This window comes from Oncorhynchus keta, chromosome 6 (genome assembly GCF_023373465.1).
Source record: "Oncorhynchus keta strain PuntledgeMale-10-30-2019 chromosome 6, Oket_V2, whole genome shotgun sequence".
In the NCBI taxonomy this organism is placed as follows: Eukaryota; Metazoa; Chordata; class Actinopteri; order Salmoniformes; family Salmonidae; genus Oncorhynchus; species Oncorhynchus keta.
The window spans coordinates 24,405,567-24,425,631 of NC_068426.1; the positions used below are offsets into that span (position 1 = coordinate 24,405,567).

General features: G+C 41.4%; 1 protein-coding gene across 1 annotated transcript in view; it reads left to right on the forward strand.

The window, feature by feature from the left end:
• The window catches only part of LOC118385281 (BMP/retinoic acid-inducible neural-specific protein 1), a 122,378-nt gene extending 103,724 nt beyond the window's left edge, over positions 1 to 18,654 (forward strand). The window contains exons 6-8 of the mRNA XM_035772279.2: positions 2,981 to 3,217; positions 5,401 to 5,623; positions 14,189 to 18,654. Coding sequence (XP_035628172.1) covers positions 2,981 to 3,217; positions 5,401 to 5,623; positions 14,189 to 15,329 — 1,601 coding nt within the window. The 3' untranslated portion in view covers positions 15,330 to 18,654. The remainder of the gene's footprint in view (positions 1 to 2,980; positions 3,218 to 5,400; positions 5,624 to 14,188) is intronic.
• Positions 18,655 to 20,065: the final 1,411 nt, after the last annotated feature.

Consider the following 20,065-nt stretch of genomic DNA (forward strand, 5'->3'; position numbering starts at 1 on the left):
TTTGACTTAGCTGTCAGAGCTTCTCTTCTATTAGATCCCTTGGGTGAGATATGGACGTGCTGGAAACTGAAAAGTATAAATACCTTGTCAGTTGTAAGTGTGAAGAAGGGCTTTCAGGCCAACCAACTTCCAGGTTACTAACGCTACGTCACTGCTAACATAAGAGGCAATTATCTATTAGCAGCATGTTGCCGAACCATATGCACACACACACACACACACACACACACACACACACACACACACACACACACACACACACACACACACATGGAATAAATTACTGCTGTGATAAATAAAACAAGACACAACAAGACAGCAGCCATCAATCACTGTTCCATTTTGCCACATCATGAGTTGACCTCCGGAGAAAGACAACTCAATGTCAAACATGGGCAAACTTTTAAACCAACTCTATAAACCCTGTTCAAAACGCATCAATAGACAGAATCTGTCATGACAAAAGTGCAACCTGCAAACCCCATCAGGGGCTTTCCTTATTGTTATAATTTGAGGTATACTGTATTGGTTTGAAGGTATAGACATGCAAAAGAGTATTATAATCTACGTCTTCCATCTCCTATGAGGTGATGTTGTGCCGCTCTTGTCTGCTTACTGTTATAATTACAGGCAGGTTCGTTTTTGTGTGATGTCATTTTTCATGCCACTGAAACAATCCTTATATTCCAAATGTACAGTACCAGTCAAAGGTTTTTCAAAATGTTTTACTATTTTCTACATTGTAGAATAATAGTGAATACATCAAAACTATAAAACAACACATTGAATCTAAACATATTTTATATTTGAGATTCTTCAAAGTAGCCACGCTTTGCCTAGATGTCAGCTTTGCACACTCTTGACATTCTCTGAACCAGCTCATGAGAAATGCTTTTCCAACAGTCTTGATGGAGTTCTCACATTATGTTGAGCACTTGTTGGCTGCTTTTCCTTCACTCTGCAGTCCAACTCATCCCAAACCATCTCAATTGGGTTGAGGTCAGGTGATTGTGGAGGCCAGGTCATCTGATGCAGCACTCCATCACTCTCCTTGGGTCAAATAGCCCTTACACAGCCTGGGGGTGTGTTTTGGGACATTGTCCTGTTGAAAAACAAATGATAGTCCCACTAAATGCAAACCAGATTGGATGGCGTATCATGGAATAATGCTGTGTTAGCCATGCTGGATAAATGTGCCTTGGATTATAAATAAATCACTGACAGTGTCACCAACAAAGCAGCATCACACCTCCTCATCCAAGCTTCACGGTGGGAACCACACAAGCGGAGATCATCCGTTCACCTACTCTGATTCTCACAAAGACACGGCGGTTGGAACCAAAAATGTCTAATTTGGACTCATCAGACCAAAAGACAGATTTCCACCAGTCTAATGTCCATTGCTCGTGTTTCTTGGCCCAGGCAAGTCTCTTCTTATTATTGGTGTCCTTTAGTAGTGGTTTCTTTGCAAGCAATTCGACCATGAAGGCCTGATTCAAGCAGTCTCCTCTAAACAGTTGATGTTGAGATGTGTCTGTTACTTGAACTCTGTGAAGCATTTATTTGGGCTGCAATTTCTGAGGCTGGTAACTCTAATGAACTTATCCTCTGAAGCAGAGATAACTCTGGGTCTTCCTTTCCCGTGGCTCTCCTCATGAGAGCCAGTTGTATTATAGCGCTTGATGGTTTTTACGACTGCACTTGAAGAAACTTGAAAAGTTTAACTGACATTCATGTTTTAAAGTAATGATGGACTGTCATTTTCTTTGCTTATTTGAGCTGTTCTTGCCATAATATGGACTTGGTATTTTACCAAATAGGGCTGTCTTCTGTATACCACCTCTACCTTGTCATAACATAATGGATTGTCCTATGGCTAGAAAGAAGCTTGTTCAGGCCACTTTTCTCCCTGTAATTGATTATGGTGACTTGTTGTATATGCATGCAGCCTCTTCCATCTTACAGAGACTGGACTCTGTTTATCATGCATCCTTGCGCTTTATTACAAATGCCAAGCCACTCACCCACCATTGCACATTGTACCAAATGGTAGGTTGGGCGTCACTTTATATGCGCAGAAAGATACATTTGTATGTGTTCATCTACAAAGCCCTTTTGGGTACACACCCTCTTTACCTCTGTAGTCTGGTCTCCTTCACCACCAGCAGTTACCATACCCGGTCTGCTAGGTGGTTGCTACTTAAAGTCCCCAGGACATTCACAGTATTAGGCAAGACAGCCTTCTCTTCTTGTGCACCAGACGCATGGAATAATCTACAATCCATCTACAGTATATATGTTAGTGCCACTGAATGAATTTAAAATATTGATGGGAGACTCTGTTACAGAGGAGTGTAAATGCTTTTTTAAGGCTGGATCATGTGGTTGTATTGTTGTATGTTTTAATTCTGTAATGTATTGATTGTTGCTGCCTTCTTGGCCAGGTCTGCCTTGAAAAAGAGACTCTGGGTCTCAATGGGCTTTTCCTGGTTAAATAAAGGTTAAATACACTTTAAAAAATGCATTAAAGAAGGAAAGAAATTCCACAAATTAACTTTTATTAAGTCACACCTGTTCATTTAAATGCATTCCAGGTGACTAACTCATGAAGCTGGTTGAGAGAATGCCAAGAGTGTGCAAAGCTGTCATCAAGACAAAGGGTGGCTACTTTGAAGAATCTCAAATATAACATATTTTGGTTAACACTTTTTTGGCTTCTACATGATTCCATAAGTGTTATTTCATAGTTTTGATGTCTTCACTATTATTCTACAATGTAGGAAATTGTAAAAATAAATAAATAAACAAATAAAAACAATTGAATGAGTAGGTGTGTCCAAACTTTTGACTGGTACTGTATGAACTTGTATTTGAACTGAATGTTTGACCAGCAGACACGTGTCAGTGAAGATGTGTTTTGAAGATACCAACCTCCCCTTTCAAAACAATGTCATAGAAATGATTTCCCTTTGTGTTCCAGGTCTCCAGGTCATCTTTCCAGAGTACCTCCAGGAGAAGTTTGTTCAGTCGGCTCTGAGCTACATCATGTGTAATGGGGAGGGGGAGTACATCTGCCGGAACAGCCAGTGTATCTGCATGTGTGCTGACGAGTACCCACAATGCAACTGTCCCATCACCGACATCCAGATCATGGAGAACACCCTGCTTGGGCAGGCGGAGTCCTGGACCACCTCTTACAAGGACTTTGAGAACTCAGGTAAGCAGGGAAGGATATGATTGCAAATTCTAGTTTACTGCAAGTCTTGTTAGATTACTGTACAGTCAACTATAGTTTTGTTCAGCCATGTGTCTTCGTCCACAAACACTATGGTTGTGGTAAGTGATGTTACTGTTGAGTATTGTATTCAGTAATTTGTTATTTAACAGCAATTCATTGTTATTTTAGCCCCTTCCATCAACTATATTTCTAAAGTAAGGAATAAATAATAAGATATTTGCCTTAGATTCAGGTTAAAATAATGAATATAGCAATAAAAAGGATACGAAATTATAAGGATATCCCATGACTTAGCTCCTCGCTTGTTGTCCCTCTTTGGTTTGCGTAGAGGCAAATTATGACTACAGGACCATTTGCATATGGACCTCAGCTAGGCACTAATGACCGGTCTGAAGCCAGGGCTACTTCCACTGATCTGTCCTCAAACAGAACACCAGATGCAGGTCTTTACAGCATCCAATATCCACAGCAAACAGTGATATAATGGTATATCCACTGACAGTCACCTCTAAATTCAGCAGTTTTTTATTCAGGTGTTGTCATTTTACGTGAGTCACCTTCCATAGAATACCACCACATAAAGCGTGCATGGTCTTGGAGCCAATCTGCAATAAAGTGTGGTCTGAATAATTCAGCAGCCATTTTAACGCCTTCTGTTTTAGAAGAAGGCACCAGCAGTTAATTGTAACAGTCAATTCTCTCTACCCCCCTCAGCCAGGTTTCACTAAGCACGCCACAGGCTAAATGTGTGTGAGGAGCCATTGTCACTCAGTCACATAGGGAAGCCACCCACCATGCAATCAGTACAGGCCCATGCATGAACCCAAGGGTGAAACAATAACTTCCGTAGAATGCTGTTTTCGATGCAGCATTAATGTGAGATGAACCAACTGTATTAAACAGTTTGCAAAATAGAACATGCAACCTTGTAAGATGTGTTTGTGTGTGTGTGTGTGTGTGTGTGTGTGTGTGTGTGTGTGTGTGTGTGTGTGTTAAGGGTAATGGTATTGATTCGTGACTATTTGGTGTGTGGGTGTGACTATATGGTGTGTGTGTGTGTTAGTGTGTGTACACGTGTGTGTACATTTGTGTGCGTGTACATGCGCGAGCCTTTGTGTGTTGAACATGTGTCTCGAGCAGCAACCAATTCGTCAAAATGGATGGTGTCATTATAAAACCGTTACAATTAAAAACGCAATCTGCATCGTTTCAGTCGGTGAAACCCCATCAACAAGCCAACATATTCCACATGCCTAGCGAATGACCCATATAGCGGACGGTTATGTCTGGCCACACAAATATTCACACAACACATACTCAGTCACATCCCCTGTCTCATCCCCTACTGATCAAGTCAGAATAGTAATGTACAGAGGATGGTTTGGGATACTCCCAAAGGGAGTCGCTCAGTATCCACCTGACGGGCTCATACTTATATATTATTAACAAGTAATAAAAGGAGACAAATAAACCCTGACAGCCATACATATATATTTATATATTATAGAGGACACAAACTGAGTTTGAGACGCTCAAGGTCATTGGCTGCTGAAGAGATTTCCAAGAGGAAGTGCATACAGTATCGGATAGCCATTTTTTAAATAATAAAACGGTGTATTCCTATTCAAAGGTAGACTCAGCGATTTGACTCAAATGCAGAAAGTACATTTACGCAACAACTAAGAGTGTTGAAGCGCGACCCACTGGGCACAGACATCAGTTCAATGTTTAGTTTTGACTTGGTTGAGTTGTCAATTAACGTGAATTCAACGTGAAATCAACAAAAAATGTCACCATGTCATTGGATTTAGGATAAGAGTTGGGTGAAAAAGAGACGAAATTCAACGTTGATTCAACGTCATCACATATACTTGTTGGCTTGGAATGATGTGAAACAATGTTGATTTAACCAGTCTACCTTTAACGGGAGTATTTTGTTTGATCAAATGTGCTATTATCATAAATGCCAATGGTGTTTTGTTTGCTTGATTCAAGGCATCTAATGCATCATGATGCACTCAAGCTTTGTTGTTCAGGAAAACAACACCTGAGAACAGAAAGCACAGGAAGGAGGCTGATCCAAGGTTGCTCTGACAACAGACAGTCCTTGTCTGTGTCCCGCAAGATCTCTTAATCACCCTCCTTTCCTCTCCCTCCTCCAGATGAGTTTAAGTCATTCCTGAAGAGGCTGCCCTCCACCCACTTCCTGCCGGTCAGCAGTGTCCACCTTCTGTGGGGCAGTGACTGGGACCTGCAGGCCCGCTACCGCCTGCTCCAGAGCTCCCTGGAGACCCAGAGGCTCAAGATCCAGCGCACCGCACGCAAGCTCTTTGGCCTCAGCATCCGCTGCCACCACAACCCCAACCACCAGATGCCTAGGGAGAGGTGGGTCTAAGAAGCAGTAAAATGCATTATGTAACCCTGCTGCATTGTGTTGTAATGTGTTGTTTTGATGATGCAGAATGTTGGTGCCAACGCCGTGGACCATGGTATCACGGAAGGTAATTTAGAAAGGTGGATAAACTGCAACCAAGGTGACAAAATTAATCTGTGAGAGAACTCTGTTAGGTAGGGGATTTTCTGTATTTCGTCTCAGTAATGCCTGTTGAAGTACTGTATTTTGAAAACATTATGATACAGTAGATAATGCATTTTTACTTTGAATTTTCTGGCTCTTATAGTTCTGTCCATGAAATCATGGAAACGCCCAATGAACCCTAGTCTTACCTAGTATTTCACAATGCAGGATGAAAAAGAATCTAACCGCTGGAGCTCTCTGGCCGGGTCAGTGCACAATGTGCCATCACCTACTGTGACTGCAGATAGCACGCTTTGCTGCACAAATGGCACGGTGTTAATGCTAATCCAGTCTGAAATGCATTCTAAAATGGAGTCATTCCACCCCATAATATACCAGACAACATGGAGAAAAATAACACACTAAATACCAGATGAAAAAAAAGATGTTACATCTGCGTGGAATGTCAACATACAAATATAAACAGGGAAAATCCTCAAAATATTTAGTTCTGTGGTTAAGGAACGCACAGCTGTCAACTGTCAGTAAGGTAGAAGGAACACACCCACGCTAGGATGCAGCAAGCTTTGGCAAAGGGTTTGTTCAGAAGTGTTATCAAAGCGGTGCAGTGCACAATCCGTGCTCGGCAGAGCACACATCAAGGACGCCTGACGGCACTGTGAAGAGAAACTGTGTTTGTTTATTTGTTTCTATATATGTGTGTGTGTGTTTATGTGTGAGTGATTGATTGTGTGTGTGTATGTGTGTGTGTGCGTGTGCGCGTGTGTGTGTGTGTGTGCTCATGCATCCATGTCAGTGAGAGATGCACTGTGCCAATAGGCATCCTCCTTTCAGACCAGTACCCACATCAGTGTTACTCTTTGATACCACCAATGCAGCGTAAACTAAACATACTGACATACTAGTGTTTGTAATGTTTCCTCTGGAGACAGTAAACTGGGCTGATATGACGAATGTGGAGTCCCTTGCTGTGGGGCTCAGTTCAAGGCACAGGTTTAAGAATTAGTGTTTATATGTAAGCATATATTATCAGGTGGGTTTGCTATGTACTCCCACAGCTGTTAGGATGGGTTAAAGTGATATCTCCTTCTGAATTTCATGGATATCTACGTGCAATATAGTGAAATGTTACTCTATTTAAAAAGCACACATATCCACACGACCACCATTACATATCGTACAGTAGTACTAGTAGCAGTAGACCTTGTTGTCCTGCTGCTCAGAGTTGAGCTGAGGCCCTCGCCTCTCTGGTGGCATGGCCTTTGCCCTGAAGGGCCAAGTTGGAGAGAGAGAAGACTGCCTGTGACAGCCCAGAAATCCTTACTACTGATCTACTTCCCACCGACGAGACACACGCCTATAATTATAGAAAGCAAGCCTCCTTCGGTCCCAATTGGATTCTGGCAGTGGAGAGCCTTGACAACTGCAGGAACAATACGAACCAAGTCTCTCCAGGGCTGGAGGGGGTTCCTCCACAGTTTGACCCTACTGTGGAAGGCTACTTAGCTTAAGACCTGCAGGGGGAAACCCAGGGTGGACTTTGATGGTGGTGGCTTGATCTCAGGCTGCTCCCCGTAGTCTAATTACACATTTGCTTTTATAGCGATAATCACTGTTACACAATCCACAGGCATGGCTGGACCGTACCCTTTTAAACATTTATGGTGTTTTCACAGGTGTAATGAGTGGAATATTCCAAGTAGTTAGAATAGAGTAGAGCCTCAGCGTTGGTTTATTTTAAGCATGCTGTGCTACTGGATGTACTGCATAACGAGGACCAGCAGATTTTTATGGCTGTGTGTTTTTACTGGGAAAAACTCTGGGTTCTATGTTTTTCCTGGTCATGTGGACAAGAAAGAGTCATGCCTTAATGTATAACCAGATGACTATACAACCAGTGGGGTAAAGTACTTAAGTAAAAATACTTTAAAGTACTACTTAAGTCTTTTTTTGGCGTATCTGTACTTTACCTTACTATTTACATTTTTTTTTTTACATCTTTTACTTCACTACATTCCTAAAGTCAAATCAAATCAAATGTATTTATTTGGCCCTTCGTACATCAGCTAATATCTCAAAGTGCTGTACAGAAACCAAGCCTAAAACCCCAAACAGCAAGCAATGCAGGTGTAGAAGTGTAACGGCGTTCTTCGTTTGTAGAAAGAGAGTCGGACCGAAATGCAGCGTGGTGGTTACTCATGACTTTAATGGAAAAAGTGACACATGAAATAACGATACAAAATACAAAACAACAAACGGAACGTGAAACCTATTACAGCCTATCTGGTGAAACTACACAGAGACAGGAACAATCACCTACGAAATACAAAGCGAAACCAGGCTACCTAAATACGGTTCCCAATCAGAGACAACGAGAATCACCTGACTCTGATTGAGAACCGCCTCAGGCAGCCAAGCCCATACAACACCCCTACTCAGCCGCAATCCCAATAACTACAAAATCCCCAATACGAAGTACAACAACATAAACCCATGTCACACCCTGGCCTGACCAAATAATTAAAGAAAACACAAAATACAATGACCAAGGCGTGACAAGAAGCACGGAAAGAAAAGAAAATAATGCACTTTTTACTCCGTACATTTATCCTGACACCCAATGGTACTCATTACATTTTGAATGCTTAGCAGGACAGGAAAATGGTCCAATTCATATACTTATCAAGAGAACATATCTGGTCACCCGTACTGCCTCTGATCTGGAGGACTCACTAAACACAAATGCTTTGTTTCTAAATTATGTCTGAGTGGTGGAGTGTGCCCCTGGCTATCCGTCAATTTAAACTTTTACTTTTGATACTTACATATATTTAACACCAAATACTTTTAGACTTTTGCTCAAGTGGTATTTCACCAGGTGAATTTCACTTTTACTTGAGTCATTTTCTATTAAATCCATCTCTACTTTTACTCAAGTTTGACAATTGAGTACTTTTCCCACCACTGTATACAACCATGAGCTGTGTGCATAAGTCATATTTTCATTGGATTTAGCTTGAGGTAAATAAAGGAAAGGAAAGTATGGTGCGTATTATTATTATTATTATTCAAGCCTGGTTGCCATTTCATGAATGCATGCATGCGGCATACCTCTAAGATACATGTGGTATTCAGACAAAAAAAACGACTGTAATTAAATGAGTAATCAATGTGTGGTGGCCGTCTCTACATATGAAAGGCCTCTGTCCCTCACTGTTGGTTAGCTCTAATTGCCCTCATCTGTCATCAGCCTGTAGCTGATAAACTGGGAGTTGAACAAACTTGCATTAGAAAATCATCCAATGTGTTGCAAGGTAGGCTTAGCTCCACCTGCCTCACCTTGTCTTACACCCACTCACCTCATTTACATTACATTTAAGTCATTTAGCAGACGCTCTTATCCAGAGCGACTTACAAATTGGTGCATTCACCTTATGACATCCAGTGGAACAGCCACTTTACAATAGTGCATCTAAATCTTTTAAGGGGGGTGAGAAGGATTACTTTATCCTATCCTAGGTATTCCTTAAAGAGGTGGGGTTTCAGGTGTCTCCGGAAGGTGGTGATTGACTCCGCTGTCCTGGCGTCGTGAGGGAGTGTGTTCCACCATTGGGGAGCCAGAGCAGCGAACAGTTTTGACTGGGCTGAGCGGGAACTGTACTTCCTCAGTGGTACGGAGGCGAGCAGGCCAGAGGTGGATGAACGCAGTGCCCTTGTTTGGGTGTAGGGCCTGATCAGAGCCTGGAGGTACTGAGGTGCCGTTCCCCTCACAGCTCCGTAGGCAAGCACCATGGTCTTGTAGCGGATGCGAGCTTCAACTGGAAGCCAGTGGAGAGAGCGGAGGAGCGGGGTGACGTGAGAGAACTTGGGAAGGTTGAACACCAGACACCTATCACAGATGTGAGCTCTCTATGCAGGGAAACATATGGAATGTGCCTGTGCAGAGCTATAGCAGACGTGCCAGGGGATTATAGCTAGAAGCTCTTCTCAAACAGAGAGTGATTCATGTTGACGGATATAAAATAGCATAACTCCCAGCCAAGTAATCGGCATCCATGTTTATGTATTAAAGTAATTATTCATGGGCAGACTTTAGCATGTTAACAGATTTGACTATACTCTATATATTATTTAGCAGTAATTGCTATAAGACGTTGACAGGGTTATGGTTGTCAAGATATGTCTGGTACATAACTCCCTTTCATAAGAACGTCTGTCAATAATGAAATCACAGGCTATTTTTGTCATCCAACAGTTTTTCTATTGGTGCCTTATCACATTCAATCATCGATATCAACAAATATCTCTCTGTATTTCTCTCATTCTATCTCTCTCTTTTTCTTTTTCCCCCTCGTTCCCCCAAACAGAAGGGGTCTTGTGATAATGTATGTCATCTGCGCTGAGCACCAGAACTGTCTGATGCCCTATTACAAACCCAGAGATTGTGCTGTGATTCGTGAAAACAAACAGCATTCATTCCCACTCGTTTCGATCTCATTCCCTGTGGCAAACTCAACCCAGACACTTGTTTGGGAGGGGAAAAAAATAAGGAAAAATAAAAACGACCAGCATGATCAAACTGCGTATTGAGGGAAGCAGTTATGTGATGGAACATATTTTATTCCGGTGTTTCAGATCACATAAAACTGTAGTTATTGCAGATAAATTCAAGGGGGAATATATATGGAATAATATGATTATGCCTGCCTCTCGTACGTAAATGAAAAGATAATAAAACTAATAGGAACGGTTGAATCTTTGTGGCGTATAAACCTCTGCAAAACTTTCCAAATGTATTTTGCGTTGTCATTTGCAGCAAACATTTCTCACAAGTCCAATAAGTACCTGAGTGCACAAAAAAAACGGAGGACTATTTTAAAGATCTCATACCTTGTGTGTTGTGTCAATGACAGAGGACTCTTTTGTGTTCTTTGAACTTTTGGAGACAAACCAACTGCATTAAAAACCTGTTTATACATTTTGTCATTCAACTTTCGTTGTTTAGTCATGGTGCTTTACACCTGTTGTGACATATATTGCATTATTTTATTGCTGGTTATTACACCTACATAAGTGTCAAAACCCACATTTATTGAAATGATATTTTGCCCTGCCAAGAAGTTTCCTTTCGTTTGAAAGTTTGTTTTCTAAATCCTTTGTTGATGTTATAATGAATTATTTTACAGTCATGTTTTTTCCCATCACATTTGAAATAACTTGTAGAAAATACACTGCTTCATGACGACACTGTCATGAAGCATTATGACCATCATCATCATCATCATCATTACAAGCCAGATAGGCCTGTCACGTACATGTCACCAGTCAAAAAGAGGGTTTCTTGTCCTGCTCCTGAAATCTGCTCCTGCATCCCAGTCCTCAGCGACAGAACATTAGGGTAGGTGCATGTCTGACATCAATGTGTGCGCAATTACAATTAATCATTTAACATGGTCAATTTCCAAAAAACATTATATAACATAAACATACTGTTGACACATAGGTTAGGGTGTAATGGAATGTTGTGGCTTGTGCGGTAGGTTTTATGGGTTTTGACACTCTTATGTAGGTGTCATAACCAGCCATAAAATAACACAATTTATGTCAGAACAGGTCTAAATATATGTGTAATGACAGTGTTATGACCATATTATAACAGGTTATGACAAGTTATGTCAGCTGTTATGACGCTGGGTGTCAAGTAAATTGTTACCCTTTCATCAATCTCCTCCGTTTTTCTTGTCCTGTGAAATATTATATTCAAGGTTCTTCTCACATGAGCACTGGAAACTATTTTTCATTCCAACAGAATTGTCATTGGCTTTGTCTTTATGTCCTGCAGAGATAATAGTGGGGTGAATATGTGGCCGTGAACAAAAGCTTTACTTTCTCAAAGTGCATCTTAGAGTCAGTGTTCTGGGACATGCATTCAGCCGTGTCTTTGTTATTTCACAATGTTACTCTTATCTTTTGATACTCCTCTCTTCAGTTCAGGAGATAAAGGAACTTTTATCAGGGTAGGACTGATCCAAGGACATATCCAAGATTGCCTTGAAAGTACATCGCTTTGTGTCAGTTTAACCAGTCTTCAAAAAATTATGGAGTCAGGTTTACGTAACAATTGCTAGGTAAAGACTACATGTTCAATGGATTAAAATAGATTTCTCACAACTCAATTTGTTCAAAATCAGTATTAACTCAAAAGAAAAACTTGATCAAATCACTTTTGGGAAGCGGTCTAATTATATATTTGTTTAAATAATCCTCAAAGTACCAGTTACATATCATTCAACCTAAACTCAGCAAAAAAAGGAAATGTCCCTTTTTCAGGACCCTGTCTTTCAAAGATAATTAGTAAATATCCAAATAACTTCATTGTAAAGGGTTTAAACACTGTTTCCCATGATTGTTCAATGAACCCTAAACAATCAGTGAACATGCACCTGTGGAACGGTCGTTAAGACACTAACAGCTTACAGACTGTAGGCAATTAAGGTCACAGTTAAAACTTAGGACACTAAAGGGGCTTTTCTGCTGACTCTGAAAAACACCTAGGACTGTAGTCCTTCTGTAGCTCAGTTGGTAGAGCATGGCGCTTGTAACGCCAAGGTAGTGGGTTCGATTCCCGGGACCACCCATACGTAGAATGTATGCACACATGACTGTAAGTCGCTTTGGATAAAAGCGTCTGCTAAATGGCATATATTATTATTATATATTACCTAAAGAAAGATGCCCAGGGTCCCTGCTCATCTGCGTGAACGTGCCTTAGGCATGCTGCAAGGAGGCATGAGGACTGCAGATTTGGCCAGGGCAATAAATTGCAATGTCCGTACTGTGAGACGCCTAAGACAGCGCTACAGGGAGACAGGATGGACAGCTGATCGTCCTCGCAGTGGTAGACCACGTGTAACAACATCTGCACAGGATCGGTACATCCAAACATCACACCCGGAACGCACAATTCCTCCATCAGTATGCAGACTGTCCTCAATAGGCTTAGAGAGGCTGGACTGAGGGCTTGTAGGCCTGTCGTAAGGCAGGTACTCACCAGACATCACCGACAACCGTCGCTGGACCAGACAGGACTGGCAAAAAGTTCTCTTCACCGACGAGTCGCGGTTTTGTCTCACCAGGGTGATGGTCGGATTCGCGTTTATCGTCGAAGGAATGAGTGTTACACCGAGGCCTGTACTCTGGATCGATTTGGAGGTGGAGGGTCCGTCATGGTCTGGAGCGGCGTGTCACAGCATCATCGGACTGAGCTTGTTGTCATTGCAGCCAATCTCAACGCTGTGCGTTACAGGGAAGAAAACCTCCTCCCTCATGTGGTACCCTTCCTGCAGGCTCACCCTGACATGGCCCTCCAGCATGACAATGCCACCAGCCATACTGCTCGTTCTGTGCATGATTTCCTGCAAGACAGGAATGTTAGTGTTCTGCCATGGCCAGCAAAGAGCCCGGATCTCAATCCCATTGAGCACTCCTGGGACCTCTTGGATTGGAGGGTGAGGGCTAGGTCCATTCCCCCCCAGAAATGTCCAGGAACTTGCAGGTGCCTTGGAGGAAGGGGTGGGGTAACATCTCACAGCAATAACTGGCAAATCTGGTCCAGTCCATGAGGAGGAGATGCACTGCAGTACTTAATGCAGCTGGTGGCCACACCAGATACTGACTGTTACTTTTGATTTTGACTGCCCCTTTGCTCAGGGACACATTATTCAATTTCTGTTAATCACGTCTGTGGAACTTGTTCGGTTTATGTCTCAGTTGTTGAATCTTGTTCTGTTCATACAAATATTTACATATGTTAAGTTTGACAGTGAGAGGATGTTTTTTTGCTGTTTATTTCATATCCCATAGGAGCAAAAGTAATTTGGGTGTGTAGAGTGTCTCCTCTGTCCCCTTCCCTGGCCCTAACCATGGCTCATTTTGGGATGGCTTGGGGCTCTCTGGCCTGTCAAGCACTAGGTCACCCATCACCGTTACCATGCTAGTTCATTAGCATGTCAGGCTAACCTTGAGCTCATCCTCTCCAGTCTCTCCTAGAAAAACACCCCCATCTCACAGTAGAAAGTTTCAGTACTACCAAGATGACAGAAAGGGATGCCTGAGGGGGAATTAGAGACACAATTTGCATAGGAAATGATGCTGCCATCCCACGAGGGAAATAAAGGAATTATGCCTTTGAGGAATACATTATCCCCTCCACAGACGAGACCGTAACAAACAGTAGCAGGCTGTGGCAGTGGCAGTGGAGGTTAATCCTCAGTTTAACACTGAATTTGTGCTTGCTAAACGGTCCTTATTAATGGTGCATTTTATCCCTGTGTCTCCGCTCCACAATTTGTTCTATTCCCCCCTCGATCACTCTGGCTCTGACACTTTCTTTCTTTCTTTCCATTCTCCAGGTCTGTGATGCAGTGGCTGAACAGGGTCCAGTCCTTCCTCTACTGCAATGAGAACAGTTTCTGGGGGACCTTCCTGGAGAGCCAGAGAATGTGCGTGTGCCACACGGGTATCACCCTATGCCAGCGACCCATCCCATGTATCATTGGGGGCAACAACAGCTGTGCCATGTGCAGCCTGGCCAACATCTCCCAGTGCGGCTCCTGCAACAAGGGGTACAAGCTGTACCGAGGCCGCTGTGAGCCCCAGAACGTGGACTCAGAACGCAGCGAGCAGTTCATCAGCTTCGAGACCGACCTGGACTTCCAAGACCTGGAGCTCAAGTACTTGCTCCAGAAGATGGATTCGCGCCTCTACATCCACACCACCTTCATAAGCAACGAGATCCGCCTGGAGACCTTCTTTGACCCACGGTGGCGCAAGCGCATGTCCCTGACACTGAAGAGCAACAAGAACCGGATGGACTACCTCCACATGATCATTGGGCTCTCCATGAAGATCTGCCAGATGCGCAACAGCAGCATCGACCCCATGTTCTTTGTTTACGTGAACCCGTTCAGCGGCAGCCACTCAGAGGGCTGGAGCATGCCCTTCGGCGAGCACGGCTACCCGCGCTGGGAGAAGACGAGGCTGGGGAACTCCCAGTGCTTCAATTGGACCCTGCTGCTGGGCAACCGGTGGAAGACCTTCTTTGAGACGGTGCACATCTACCTACGAAGCCGCGCCAAGGTGCCCACTGGGTTACGAAATGACACGGGCCAGGGTCCCGTGGACCTGTCCGACCCCAACAAGCGCCAGATCTACATCAAGATCTCCGACATCCAGGTGTTTGGTTACAGCCTGCGCTTCAACGCTGACCTGCTCCGCAGCGCCGTGCAGCAGGTTAACCAGTCGTACACCCAGGGGACCCAGTTTTACTCCTCCTCCTCCGTCATGCTCTTGTTGCTGGACATTAGGGAGCGGATTAATCGCCTGGCCCCTCCAGTGGCACCCGGGAAACCCCAGCTGGACCTGTTTTCCTGTATGCTGAAACACAGGCTCAAGCTGAACAACAGCGAGATGATCCGGGTCAACCACGCCTTGGACATGTACAACACAGAGATACTGAAACAATCAGATCACCTAACTACCAAACTCTGCTGAGATACAGTAAACAATCAAACAAAAAAAGAGCAAACAGACACTACAGATATAACTGTTTGGGGATATTCCTTTTTATTTTTTTCCTTTTTGGACCTTTTTGTTCTGCCTTTTGATGTATTATTAAAACTTTGTAATTGTAATTGTTAAAATGAAACTCAAAAAAGGCAGGGATGAAGCCTTTTAGTTGGATAAAGAAGAAGATTAATGAAAACCACTTTAAAAGACTATCATATTTTGTCCCAGCATGTCTGTCATTTCCTGAAAGAGCATAAAGAGAAAAAATAAGAAACACAATTAAATCCATCTCCTGGTGACAAAGAGGCCTTTATTTTAGTCTGAGGGAACAAAGGTTATATCTGAAACTGCCATTATTTACTGAGTAAAACATTTTTAAAGATATAATGAAGTTGCATAAGGGCAGACCAGATATCATCCTTTTATTTCAGTTAATATGCTTTATCAACAAGCAAAATATTACAAACATGTAAAATGACAGTTTAATACAGTATGAAGGCATTCATACATTTTATGGGTAAATAGCCCAGCAAGCAAATACTCTAAGCATTAGCTATATAGTCTCTTTATAACATTAAATACTCATGACAAGTCTGCATCCCTCTCTTTGTGAAGTAAGGTTTAAGGCACTTTGTTGCTGTACTTAAAGCATAGGCACACGACCGGGGCAGCGGATTATCATTTCATGTCAAATAACAGAAACCAGCTGTTTATATATGTGTATACCTTTATTTAGCTTGATGCTTATTGCTGTTCGTTAATTGAATGTGTCATTTGAGAGTGAGTGAATCCAGTCTAAGCTGAAACTTATCTTTGGGCGCTACCTCCCGTGCTTGAAATTCTACAGGCATTTCTCATGAGGTTTCTTCTGGTGCCTGAGTGCAATATCGTGGTCTGAAGATGAACAATCAATGCTATTTCGTACAGCTTTGCAAAACGTACACCTTGTGACTGCTGATGTGTCAAGCTTTTCGGCACCAAGAGCAAATTTGAGCATCGATCATTCGCGTACATCTGCAACAGACACCATGAAAGCCATACATTTCCCTGAGGTACACATAAGACATGGAATGCCCCGTGATCCATTTCTCTAAAACATGAAAAATGTCCCATTCATGTATTTTATGTTGTCGTTGTTGTTTCCCCCAAATTCATTTCAATTGGAGGATAACACAGTGGACAGAGAGAGTGTATTCTCTGGGATTATGGGAAGACATTGTAAAGCCATTGGCTTTCTATTTCTACTAACTAGAGTGAACCCACATATGGGAAACAGTTATATAAAAGCTTCAAATACTTCTGTTCATTTTAATCTGTAAATCTACTTTCTATTTTATGTACTTTTTTTTATGCCACGTTGGATCTTAACTTTGAATGACCATGCAAATCAGATTGAACCCTCTGACACAAGGTTGTTTAATCTTTGTAGACATACTTTATTGAAAGCACTGACATGACGATCGTTTATAGCTGCATAAATAAAACATAGTATCAAACATCATACTATCTCAGAACTGTCAAGGAACACTACCTACGTTATTATTGTTATTATTATTATTAGTAGTAGTATTATTAAGTGCCTGTTACCTATCCCTTTAACATATTTAGAGGAGGGAAATTGCTCTTAGTTTAGTTACTGTAAACAGTAAAAACACATTACCACACAAGATAAAGACATTCAAAAGAATTCAGCAAATCAGACCACATCAATGCAGATATGTCCCTCATTTCTCAGCCTGAGATACATGTTTTCTAGCTAAAGCCCTGCTGGTTTGTGCATGTGGTTAAATGACCCATCATCCAGAGATTGAAGTCTCAATTTCCTGGCACTATCTCTCCTATGTACATTATACCTGTAAATAGCAACTTAGTGTTGGTATAGTTATAACATCAAAGACTACTTAAATCATAGTAATTCCAAGAGAACAAAAGAGGCCATTATTAACGAGAATACCCACAATACCGTTGGTGTGCTATTGCACAAATTTCAAATACACTCCATTCTTAAGTGAATTACTTCATTATGAATATCAGAGAGGGGTGGCAATTTCTGACGCTTTTAATCAAAGTACACTACCGTTCAAAAGTTTGGGGTCACTTAGAAATGTCCTTGTTTTTGAAAGAAACCTTTTTTTTTGTCCATTAAAATAACATCAAATGGATCAGAAATACAGTGTAGACATTGTTAATGTTGTAAATGACAATTGTTGTTGGAAACGTCAATGGAATATCTTCTAGGCAGAGTTGCAAAGAAAAAGCCATATCTTAGACTGGCCAATGAAAAGAAGAGATTAAGATGGAGGAACTCTGCCTAGAAGGCCAGCATCTCGGAGTCGCCTCTTCACTGTTGATGTTGAGACTGGTGTTTTGCAGGTACTAGTTAATGAAGCTGCCAGTTGAGGACTTATGGGGCATCTGTTTCTCAAACTAGACACTCTAAAGTACTTGTCCTCTTTCTATACTGGTTACAGCCAGTTTGCGCTGTTCTGTAAAGGGAGTAGTACACAGCGTTGTACGAGATCTTCAATTTCTTGGCAGTTTCTCCCATGGAATAGCCTTAATTTCTCAGAACAAGAATAGACTGATGAGTTTCAGTAGAAAGTTTTGTTTCTGGCCATTTTGAGCCAGTAATCGAACCGGCAAATCCTGATGCTCCAGATACTCAACTAATCTGAAGAAGGCCAGTTTTATTGCTTCTTTAATCAGAACAACAGTTTTCAGCTGTGCTAACATAATTGCAAAAGGGTTTTATAATGATCAATTAGTCTTTTAAAATTATAAAATTGTATTAGCTAACACAACGTGCCATTGGAACACAGGAGTGATGGTTGCTGATAATAGGCCTCTGTACGCCTATGTAGATATTCCATTAAAAATCAGCTCTTTCCAGCTACAATAGTCATTTACAACATTAACAATGTATATACTGTATTTCTTATCAATTTTACGTTATTTTAATGGACATAAATGTGTTTTTCTTTTTTTTTTTAAAGGGCTTTTTTAAGTGACCCCAAACTTTTGAACAGTAGTGTGTACCATATGAAATATGAGTTTGTTTTGACCACGGCATTAATGAAACAAGCACACATTTGCTTTATCAGCCTAACATCCCTGCAATGTCGCAAATACCCATGGATACATTTGATTGAATATACAACTCCTAATACCTTGCCTATGTAATTTTTGCTGTTATGTTGAAAACATTATATCAGCTTATTTCAAATGAATGTTTCATATAATAATCAATTTCTCATTAAAAGGCTATATTTATGTGGAATAGCATTTATTTATTTATGTATATATATATATATATATATATATATATATATATATATAAAAAACTCTATTAAGATTCTCACAGACAACACCTACACAACCTAATTTAACCCTTGTGGGCAGTGCTGATAACAAGGACTAGTTGTTGTGATGTAACTGTAAATTAGCATTTGGTTGAAGGTTTTTATTTTTGGTGGGATTGGTGAATAATTGCTCAAATATGTTCTAGTGAGATATGCTGTACAGTACGGTTGAGTGGTATACCGTATATGTATCCCGGGGTGTTTCAATATACCCTCGGTATGATTTCCCAATATCGTCAACACTATTGTTTTTTTAATAACCACCTGCAGTCAACTTGTGCTCTTGGCAAAAGATAAAGCAGATTGCATTCATCATTTCACCTGTTAGATTATTTAGCATTCTGAAGTTTACCGGAACTAGTTTCCCAAAACAGCTGTTTGAGCCAGTCACGTGTGTTTGTTTACAAAGAAGCACAATGAGCAAAGCGGGAGCTTCGTGAGGAGAATTACTCCTGCAGTGCAACTTAAGTTTGGTGATAAAGTTAAAATTGTATGAAACTACTAATGTTTGCCAGCTATATTCCATATTAAGTTTACCTATGAAATTCTCTCCAGCTGGGTTTTTTAAAACTTGTTAACGTTAGCAAAGTTAGCTTACAAGGTTTATTTTTCTGTTTAACCTTTATTTAACTGGGCAAGTCAGTTAAGAACAAATCCTTATTTACAATGCTTCTTGGTAACGCCAGAGACAATCCACTCCTGGATTAAGATCCCCGTTGTCTAATATCTGTTTTTTTACGTGCTGCAAACTGTGTTTTTAAATACTTAACTTCATGAGCTGGGTTGTCTGTCCACATGTTCACACGTGCTCATTAGCATTTACCTAGCATCCACTATGGGAATTCCATAGTACTTGTGAGCATTTTGTTAGCATTCTAGTAACTGAAGTTTTTCCCCTTTAAAAAAAACAAAAAAAACATTTGGTCCCCTTGTGTGCACTGCAGGTAATGTCAATCCTGGAATGGCACAGGTATGGTATGAACGTATGGAAATATAGATACTGCCCAACCAGAGTGCAAAGTACAGGGGCCCGGCACGTCTCAGATCCCCTGAATGAGGCATGAGTCCCCCTAAATGCAACAAAGTCAAACTTTGGGGGGGGGGTCTCTAAATAAATCTAATTGAACTATTCTCTTATTTGTTTAAAATGCTGCTACAGTGGTAAATATTAAAATAAAAACATATTCCAAATCAAACAAACACCACCATGTGGCTGCACTTGTCATCCCCAGACCGTCCTGTGTCTCATCCCCTTTTCATGTGTCCCAACATTTCTACAAAAAAAAGGTAATTTTGTCAGCAAGACGCATTAATTAATTCAGGCTACAAGAGTGTAGACCCAATCACGGGCGGATGTGATAC